This window comes from Cololabis saira, chromosome 20 (assembly GCF_033807715.1).
Source record: "Cololabis saira isolate AMF1-May2022 chromosome 20, fColSai1.1, whole genome shotgun sequence".
NCBI lineage: Eukaryota > Metazoa > Chordata > Actinopteri > Beloniformes > Belonidae > Cololabis > Cololabis saira.
In genome coordinates this window covers 10,842,776-10,853,450 of record NC_084606.1, presented here as the reverse complement: position 1 = coordinate 10,853,450, position 10,675 = coordinate 10,842,776, and the positions used below count along the sequence as shown (strand labels likewise).

The 10,675-nt window shown below is 45.3% G+C and overlaps 1 protein-coding gene across 1 annotated transcript; it reads right to left on the bottom strand.

Moving 5' to 3' along the window:
• Positions 1-3,001: 3,001 nt before the first annotated feature.
• On the bottom strand, positions 3,002-10,675 carry tm4sf21b (transmembrane 4 L six family member 21b). Its single transcript, XM_061710330.1, has 5 exons — positions 10,332-10,675; positions 7,251-7,316; positions 5,597-5,748; positions 4,316-4,502; positions 3,002-3,298 (listed from the first exon to the last, which is right to left on the bottom strand). The coding sequence occupies exons 1-5, from the start codon at positions 10,521-10,523 to the stop codon at positions 3,296-3,298; spliced, it is 600 nt and encodes a 199-aa protein (XP_061566314.1). The 5' UTR covers positions 10,524-10,675; the 3' UTR covers positions 3,002-3,295.

Sequence of the window (10,675 nt, the reverse complement as noted above, 5' to 3'; positions counted from 1 at the left end):
TAATATATTTTCCTTATGTGAATTTTTTCTTCTGTTTTTTTTCTTCATCCTTGTATTTGTCCATCCATCCATTCATTTTCTATACCCGCTATATCCTTTCCAGGGTCACGGGGGTCTGCTCCAGGGGTTCACCCTGGACAGGTCACCAGTCCATCGCAGGGCCACATAGATACAAACAAGTAGACATACTCACACCTACGAGCAATTTATAATCATCAATTAACCTACTACACATGTTTTTGGACTGTGGGAGGAAGCCGGAGTAACCGGACCGAACCCACGCAAGCACAGGGAGAACATGCAAACTCCACACAGAGAGACCCCCGCCTGGCCAGGGAATCGAACCGGGAACCTTCTTGCTTTGAGGCAAAAGTGCTAACCACCAAGCCACCGTGCTGCCCCCCTTGTATTTGTGTGAAACAAAATAAAATAAAATAAAATAAACCTCCATTAGCATGTGTGATACCTTCATATCACACAGATGTTGCCTTGCATAAGAGTGTGACCCAGGTCACAGGTCAGAGGTCACAAAAGATGTTTTAATCTCCATTACAGTTCTCTGGAACTCCTGCAATGGCTACATTATTTATATATTTATATTTATTTATATATTATATTTATTATTTTACCTCTTTTCTTATCATTTTATTTCATTTTATTTGTTATTTACTGTTTAATTGTGTCTTGCCGCTTTTAATGTTGATGTAAAGCACTTTCAATTACCTTTGTGTTGAATTGTGCTATACAAATAAACTTGCCTTGCCTAGGAACTGAAGGCCTTAGGTGATTACGATCAGCTGCTGGCTCCTCAGCCCTGAAACATTCGGGCATAAATCCTAATTTAGAAATGTCTTCATTTATATCATCAATAGAGGAACTGTAGGTCTTGTTCCACACCCTAGTAGTGGGTTGTGTCCAGTCTCTGTGGTTCCTGGTGAAACTCCATGAGCACTGCAGCAACAATGAGCCCATGACGGACGTGACCCACCCAGAACTGTTCACACCTGTTCGACGGCAGGAAGTCCAGGGACCCGGTGCCGTGGTCTCGGATGCTGGAACGCTCTGAACTGCACATCAGCCAGACGGGGGAGCCTTCTAATATCCTGCGACAGACATTCGTGGTGGAACCTGTCAGTTATGGTCCCTGCTGCTCCGCTGGACCTTCAACCTCCTCGTCCAGACCATCTCATATACCGACCGGTAGAGGGCTGCGTTGGGATTGGGCGGTTTGAACTTTGTTGTGGGCGGCTAAAAAAAACACTGCGGGATCAGGATGTAGCCTAGCGACAAGATGGAAATCAATGATGTGGAAAAGAACCTCAAACAAGGTCTTTGCAAAACAAAGACAAAGCAAGACAAGCCAGATATTTGGAGAATATCTGCCTTGCATCTTGGAAGAGAGACGCAAGGGATTGGGACGCAGTCGGCCAGCAACATTTTCTTCCTCAGAAATATAATGGCCAAGTGATTCATTTGTTAAATTAATTTGTTTCACTTGTTAACTTTGTCTATTTTATGTTATTTATTAGTGTTATTTGAGCCACTCACAGCCTACTCTCGTTGCTCTAACCTCAACCACATAATTGATGCGTGCGCAAAAGGCGAAATAGCTTGTGCGATGATGAATTGGCATCTAACTTTCGGTCAGGTGTCTATGAACTGTCAATTATCCATCAAGCTCCACAATTACCATGTTAACATTAAATCAGATAGATTTGTCCAGGACATTTCTCTTGCAGGACGGGAGAAGACACTAAATCAATGCGTCTCTATTATTGTGCGGGCAGAGTTTTGCGGATGAAGGCGGAAGTGTTGCGCACGGGTTGCGGGCGGTAATGGTCAGAAATTCAGTGGGAGAGGGATGAAGAAAACAGTCTAAGTCAGGGCAGGGCTCTACCGACCAGCCCGGATGGCAAGAACATCCAGACAGAGAGATAACAACACTTGGCAGAAGAGGCTGCCAGGAGGGGAACCACGACCAAGTCAGTCCCGGGGGCTCTGAGACGGCTGCTTTGTGTTGGATTTACTCCGGTTCTTTGGACAAGTGTTTCACCACCCGGTTCCCTCTGAGCACACTGTCCTGTCTCACACCGTGGTGAGGTTGTCTTGTCTTGGGTTTGTTTTGTCCTTTCATTTCCTGTTTTATTTTGAAAAGTAATTCTCCTCTCGTTTCAGGTCCCTTGCCCTCCCTCAGTCTGATTGCCCTAAGTGTTTCCACCTGTCCCCTATTTCCCTCCATGTGTTTAAATAAGTCTGTGTTCCCCTTGTCTTGTGCCTGTAGTGTGATGACGCCAGATGCAGCCGACTCAGCCGCTTAGAACCTCGGCAGAGTAGATACAGAAAAAGTATCTACTCGGCACGTTAGACCCCTAGTGGAAAAGCGCCAAACCGAGTGGAGGCGAGTCGGGCTGAGTAGGTACTAGTGGAAAAGCGCCATAATAGACTGAGTCCTCATTAAGACCAGAGTGGACCATATAAGTCCAGTTCTTAGATTGTTACACGTGCTTCCTGTCCGTCCCAGAACAGATGTTAAATCCTGCTGCTGGTTTCTTAATCTCTGAATGTTCTCAGCCCAAAACATATCTCTGATCTCCTGGTCTATGATGAACCAACCAGAAAAAATCTCCCATTATTTTTAAATCCAAAACACAGGTATGGCTGAAACTCTCAGTTGCTTTAAGTCAAAGTTGAAAACCTTTTTATTTACTGCTGCATTTCAGTCATTTCCCACAATGCACTGCAACCTTTATTTCATGCATCTCATTTCTTTCATTCTTTTTAACCTGTATCTTTCTTTCATTTCTACTTTTAAAATCTTTTATTTTTGAATGCATTTGAAAAATCTCGTTATGGGAAGCACTTTGAATTGTCTTGTACGTGAAATGTGTTATACAAATAAACTTGCCCTGCCTTGCCTTGCCTCCCTCCACTTAGTAACTGCATTTATCTCGTTTCACTACAGATTTGTCACTTGATCACATCAATAAGGAGAAATGTTGGCTTAAATTCCAAACTTTATTACAAAATATTTCAAATAAACACATTTACAGAGTCTAGTACCGAATATTCCAGCTGCTGTGGTGATCGTTCACTCTAATCTGAGTAATAAAACCGTTACGACGGCAATCATCTGTAATCCTCTGGAGTAATTTGTAGAATTGAGACTGATGGAGGATGATGGGACACGCTGCCGGTGTCCCATCATCCCCTGCAGCAGACTGTGATGGTCACAACGACGCCCTCTGCTGGTAGACGCGTCCTTGGGCCGTCCTGCTGAGTTGAGTTGAAGGTCAAATCACTGTTGGAGGAAGACAGATGGAGATCAGTGAACCTGCCTGCATCAAGGTGTTCAGACAAAACATCTCCACTCTGCTCTCATCCTTCTACAAGTCTAGTAAATCCGTTCAGACGCAACCAGAGAAGAGCTGCCGCTCGGCGCCACTTCCACAGCGCTCTGCTTGTTCGGGGCTTTTCTAGCTGTGGACTTTAAAATCCAGCCGATGATGTTCTACCATCAGTAGATGTTGTAGGTGTAAGCAGGGGCGGAGCTTCAGGGGAGGTTGGGGGGGGGCTCAATGGGTCTTGCAGGGTCAACTTTTCATCCAAAAGACATGACAAATCAGGAGCGAGCAAGAGAGGACAATAAGGCAAAACACGAGAAAACTCATGCTTCACTTGAAGGTGGGGATGTTGTTGCAATAAAACTTTGTAGCACAAACACCTGAGCTGCCACTCAGATAGGAATCTGTCTTCAGCTCTTTCTAGACTGGAGATTTTTGTTTTTCCAGCGGCCCTGATTAACTTTTATTAAATACCTTGTTAACGCCCTCTGCATTCACCTCTGTTGAAAAAGAGTGGTAAAATGACCAGTTGGTTGTATATAAGCTATACACTTTAGCCAATATATAATAAATTGGCTATAGTTTGATATCAATTTATATTTTTAAGAAGTTTGACTATTTTTAATGAGATAAATGTGCATCTGTAAAAGGCACACGTGCGTGTTTAGCTCTGATTTCAGACCTGCATGACCTGCTTTTAGTTTTTCGTGGGGGATTGAGGTGGTGGAGGTAACTTCATTTTGATGAGTAATTGATTGCTATTTGTGACTTGTTTATTTCAGTTTTAAGTTTTTTATCTAATATTTATTTATTATTTCTGGTTGAATTTTTTTTTAAATTTCATTTAAAAATCATACATACTCATACTCATACAGTCAAACTACTTTATCTACCCTACATTTGTTATTATTGACGGGTTGTCAAGTTAAATAGCATGTTGTTATACGGCGTACTCAGTCCGTCTCAGGTCTCACCTCGTTTCCAGTGCAGGTGCCGCAGATGCAGCCGAACAGGCCGTTAACCATCTGGAAGGTGCAGAGGATGGCCTGCAGGGACGCTGCCACCAGCAGGGTGGAGAACAGCCCCACGTTGAACTCAACAACTTTTTCGGGAAGTATACACCAGCCCCACACGTCTTTGTCATTCAGGTAGTCCCCAGAACTAGAACGGATAAAAAATATTACCAGAGGAAATGTGCAGCTGTGTTTACATGTAATAACAGGTAACTTCCGTATATTCGCGACCATAAGGCGCACATAAAATTCTTCTTTTTTTTTTTAAATGTGCCGCGCGCCCAATGAAACGGTGCGCCGTATCTATTACCTGTATTACGGTAATGTGAGGTGGACGGCCACCATGAGAACGGTAAAGGGAGAAGGGGGCGTGTGAAGCACAGGCGGAAGAAATGAAAATTTAATATTTTCATGGAGGTCCGTCTTGGTGCTTTCGCTTCATGAAACGGGGCCAGCGCAGCAGCAGCGCCCGGCGGATTATATGGAAAAGATGGAGAGCTTCCGCTTATTCTGCAGCCGACACATCACGAACATGGACAGGTGCCGCTCACGTTAGGTGAATCACACGGTGGAGTTAACGGGGACCAGCGCGGGGGGGGGGAGCGGACCGGGACCCGGGACCACCGCGGTCGGGATCCGCAGCACAACGGGGTATGAAAAGTTTATTTACTCTTGTGCTTGCCTGCCACGCTGATGGACAGAAACTGCCGGCTATGGTGATTTTTAAAAGAAAAGCGTTGCCTAAACAGACTTTTCCAGCCAGAGTGAAATGAAAAGGGCTGGTGGCTGAGACAGGTTTATGTGCGGCGACCCGGTGGTTTTTTTTTATTCTTTAATGCGGAAACAGAAGATGAACCTTTGAAGGGTTTGATTGATGTGAAAAGTGAAATAAAATATCAAACTAAGTTTTGCTCCGCTCTATTTTTAAATAAGCACTCTTGTGTGTGTGTTCTGCAGCGCGTGTGTGTTTTGCAGCGCGCGTGTGTGCAGCTCCGTGTCTGTAGACGGCGCCTTTTGGGTCGGTGCGCTGTATGTGTGTTTAAAATCCAAAAATGACACACAAAACTGAGGGTGCGCCTTTTCACACGGTGTGCCGAATGGTCGTGAAAATACGGTACTAGTAATTACAGGTAATTACAAGTAACTACTAGTTAATACAGGTAATTACAGGTAACTACAGGTAACTACAGGTGGTATTTGATTAACACACTTCTTGCAATAGTTTCAGGTAAGAATTTGCACCTGTTAGCAAAAGGTGTTCCCCATTGGGGAATGGGGTTGTCGGGGTTGCTCCAATAGCACACTGGACCGTTGGCAAGACCGAGAGCAGCGGCACTCAGGCTGTAGATAGCTCCCACCACCCCGACTGCTGCGAAGCCGATGGACAGGAACATCTGCAGGAGCACGGACGTAAACATCAGAAGATCTTTCCAGCTGTGATGCTGTTAAATCTGATCATAAAGATGAAGCAATGTCACAGTTCTGAGTGAAAAAGGAACTTTCTGTTCTTTACCGACAGAAAGATGAAGATTGATGACGTTAAGCCTGACCTGAACCAGAACAGAAAACTGGTGGAACAACCACCTCCTCTTAAACATGAACAACACAAAAGAGATGATCAGGAACCAGAGAGAAACCCAAGGCTGTTTCCATCCTGGAGAAGTGGAGGAGGAGGTTCATCTGGATGACGGACTGGACTGGAGATGCAACGCTGAGACTGGATCAATGACCTCCTACATCTGAGCAGCATCCAAATATCTGTGCGTCTTCCTCAGTACCCTCATTCCTCTATAGTCTATAGTATGGTCGGCAACCAAAAATGTTGAAGGAGCCATATTGGACCAAAAGCACAAAAAACAGATACTGTATATCTGGAGCCGCAAAAAATGAAAAGTCTTGTATCAGCCTTAGAATGAAGGCAACACATGCTGCATGTTTCTATATTAGTCATAATTCATTATGCACTTCGAGAAAAAAGTCGAAATGTCGTGAAAAAAGTCGAAATTTTTAGAAAAAAGTCGAAATGTCGGGAAAAAAGTCGAAGTGTTGAGAAAAAAGTCGAAATTTTGAGAAAAAAGTCAAAATGTCAAGATTAATGTTGAAGTAAAATCTTGAGAAAAAAGTCGAGAAAAAAGTTGAAATTTCGAGAAAAAAGTCGAAATGTTGAAATTAAAAAGGAAAGGAAAAAGGAAGAAAAAAAGAGAAAAAAAGACGAGATAAAGGAAAAAAGAAGAAGAAAAAAAGAAAAAAGAAAAAAAAGAAGAAAAAAGGAAAAAAAGAGAAAAAAGGAAAAAAAAAGGTCAAACATTTTTGAAAAAGCTGCAGGAGCCACTAGGGCGGCGTTAAAGAGCGCATGCAGCTCTAGAGCCGCGGGTTGCCGACCCCTGCTCTATAGGATCATGGGTTCCTACGCCCTCTTCAGGATCATGGGTTCCCAGTGGCTCACGCTATCCTTTCAAGCTCCCATACGCTGCTTTTCCTGACTCTCAAGGGTTCAAACTGAACTGGAACTGTGACGTGCCCACTTGTCATGGTGTGTAGCAGTCATTTCAAGAGGTACACAACTGACATGGCCATTAAACAAAAGTTTTCGGCAGATTGGGCCTTTACACACCAAGTCCAGATCAACCCAGTCTACGATTGTCTCTCCATGTGTGGACACCCCTTAGAGATCCATGGCAACGTGACTGGCAGTAATGTTGCAGTAATCTGAGCGTGTAGCAGGGGGAGGGAGAGAACTAGCAGGTGGCTCAATGTACCACACAAAAATAAGGATTCAGGCTGAACAATCTAACACAGCAAGAGTTTTGAGTGGTGATCAAAGTAAAATGACTATTGGGTTGAAGAACTGGAGGATGTGGGATCTCTAATATCTGCAGAGTAACGTTAAACTCACCCCACAGCGGTTGGAGCAGCAGTTCTTTGCACTGGTCAGGTGAATGTGGATGGCAGGAATGAGGACCTGTAGTAGAGACAGAGACAGGTGGACAAAGACAAGAGAGAAGTCAGACATAGCTTAATAGCATGGCTTAAGAAGCTTAATATGTTTACCAGGCTAGGCAAATACAGTTCTGAACTCCAGAACCACGTGTGCAGATATAAAAACATGCAAACTGAACTGAACTTAATGAGACAGTGTGACCCCAGTCAGAACCCTGAAACGTGGAGGTGACAGAAACTCCACAGATAGTAAATCTGTGGTAGAAACCCTGTCCAGAGGTGTGGTAGCCTCTTCATGCCCCACCCTCTGTCTAACTAACTCACTACAGTCAAAGAACCACTCAGTTCACTGATACCAGGTAAAAAAAGGGAGAATATTTATTTAATGTCTTCTATTTCTCATGAACATGAAGTGACAGAAGACAACAATTCAGTATGGTTGCTGTTAGCATTATTGCTACAGTTAATAAATACCCAACAACGATAACGCAACTGTTGGTTATAGGATTTACCGTCATATGAGGGTGCGGTTCCCTCAGTACCAGGGCTTATCGCCCAATCCTTTGTAAATAGTCGACTGGTTTAGCAGAACTGGCCTTCGTCCCTTGATAAAGCCATCCAGAGCCTGTACTTTCTGATAAGCGCTAAAAATGTCCACCAAACTCTGCTGCAGTTGAGTGGTTGCACAATCATCCGGTTGTAAACAGCAACGTTTGTGCAGGGACATTATGGTGCTTTCCAGCTGGGGACGCTCCAGTAGGCAAGTTCCAGAGGTTCATCCCTGACAGGAAAGGTTTCTGACACAGAGGGTCTTAGAACTTCAAAAATGGCGGCCTGAAACACAAGGGGTTACATCTCTGAGGATGAGATCACCACTGCATGTCTTCATTTTTGTCTCCAAGAGGAGTTTTGTGGAAAAGTTGACCTTGGCAAAACCTTGGATCCCCATAATTCCCTGCACTGAGCATCAAGCTGGGGTCTGTCCATCAGACTTTCCTTCTCCTTAAATATGGTGACCAAGGGATTCCACTCTGCTTTTCACGGATGATGTGGTCCTGTTGGTTTCAGCTAGCTGTGATCTTTAGCCTTCTTTGAAGTGGCTAGTAGAGGGTGAGGAAACAAGGATGAGGATCAGCACCCCCAAATCTGAGAGCATGATCCTCACCTGGATAAAGTTGGAATGTCCTGTCTAGGTCGGGAGCAAGACGCTGCCTCAAGTCTCTTAGTCTTGCTCATGAGGGAGGGTGGGCTGGAATTAAAGGCCGGCAGACGGATCGGTGTGGCGTCTGTAGCGAGGTGGAGTCTGTACCGGTCTGTTGTGGTGAAGAAAGACCTGAGCCAAGAAACAAGAGTTTCTGTTTTCCGGTCGATCTACCCTCACTTACTCTCACCAACTGTGGGTAGTGGCCAACAGAATATTTCCCACCTGGACACAAGATGAAGAAAGTGGCTGGGGAGAGGGCACCACAACCAGGGACTGGTTTCGGTGTAGGACTGGGGTTAGGACCACAATCTATCTTTGGCCCACGCTGAACCCAGTCATGCCCAGGCATGACTGACCCTCCATTCCGATTCCTCCACAGGCCTGCAGTCACATTTTTCCAGTCTCAACCTTGCTTGAATGTGGACTGCATTATCTGTACAGTTGGTGAGATGAAGACTGATGACTGCAACCCAGACCCGGACCGGAGCAGGAAACTGGCGGAACCATCATGTCCTTTCAACATGAGCAGTATAAAGCAGATGACTCTGGCTGATAGTTGGAATGTCGTGCCAACTGTGCCCTCCTCCACGTTCATGTGCAACCACACCCAACCTCATCCAACTGAGTCCAACACCTTGGATCATGCTGTCCCTGAGCAAGGTCCGGGGTTCCTACACCAGCCAGACAAATCAGACTTCAGGGGCCAGTCGTACTTGGGTGTGACTGACCCCTATAAGTCCTGCTAGGTTGTGACTCCCGGGATCACGCTTGAACGAGACTGACGACTGACCCTGCGGTGCTCTTAAACTACAGGACTGAGACAATGAAGCAGGCGCATAGCCAGTCATGGGCTGGGTGGCACTGGCCCACCCACATTTCTCACTGGCCAACTCCCAGCCAACTTTGATCAAAATACATGTTTCCCATAAACATATTCTCAAAAATTTAGAATACTTTTGAACTTTTGAAACAAGTTGCAGGGATCGAGCCTCGGGACATAATTGATTGCTCTGGTTCCGACGGATTGAGCTGCCTTTAGCCACCTAGCTAGCCGGCGTTGCAGCCGACTTTATCGCCACAACAATGGCTAAACAGAGTTCGTTGATTAGTTGTTTTAAAAAACCGAAACTACACAAACAAGACACGCCACTGCCAGTGCCTCGGACTGAGTCCCCCCAGCTCACTTCTTCACACCCCAGAGGAGGTTAGCCCTGCCCCCTGCGGTTCCCGTCCATTTATCCGCAATTGATGAACCACCTTCACAGCCAAGTTTGGGTCTATTTTCAAGCACAGTCAAGAATGGAAAATCAAGATGCTTCTCATCAAAGTGGTATGGACAGTTTTCTTGGTTGGAATACAGTTTAAACAAGGACGCGATTTTCTGTAAAAGCGGAGCTGACGGCCTTTAATCTGTCTGTTTGTCATGTTTTCTGCTTAAAAGTTTTTATAAGTCCGCTTTTTCTGGGACAATATGGCCCACCCATTTTTGTGCTGGCCCACCCAAAAAAATATTTCTGCCTACGCCACTGCAACGAAGGTGGATGCAGGTCGGTAACCTTTGTGAACACACCTGCAACATGAAGATAAAGACTGAAGTCAAAGTGACACTGAACCCCGTCAATGAGGCGCCGTGAACAAGGTTTTAAAGAGTTATCGCCTGACGTAAACTCATTTATTTAGTCAGACTGAATTGCACTACAGTGACCTGCTGTAACCTCATCGTAGAGAAATATTTTGATGAGGCATGCCTCTGTCTGTACGCCGGGACACATCTTTCATCGTTTTATCGGCTGAAATGACCCCAGTACAAGTGACTGAAACAGGTAAACTCACCATGATTCCTCCTCCCACCACGCCTCCCATGTACTTGACCTCCTGGGTGATCCGTGCATCTCCTTCTTTGTCTTCACTTGCGTACTCTGTTTTGAAGTCGGGGAAGAAGAGGATGATGTTGCAGATGATCGAGACCAGCGCCAGGATGTAGAGGGGGATAGCAATGAACTTAGAGCACGCTCCGGTACACATGATGGCTGCTGATGGAGAAGCGGTCCTCGGACTCCTGAAAACGTCTGTGGGGGGGTGCTGTCCTCAAACTGGCCGGACTCAGACAGGCTGTTTCTTCTGATGCTGTATCAGATCCACAGCAGCTCGTTCACCAGAGTGATGGCAACCGGGAA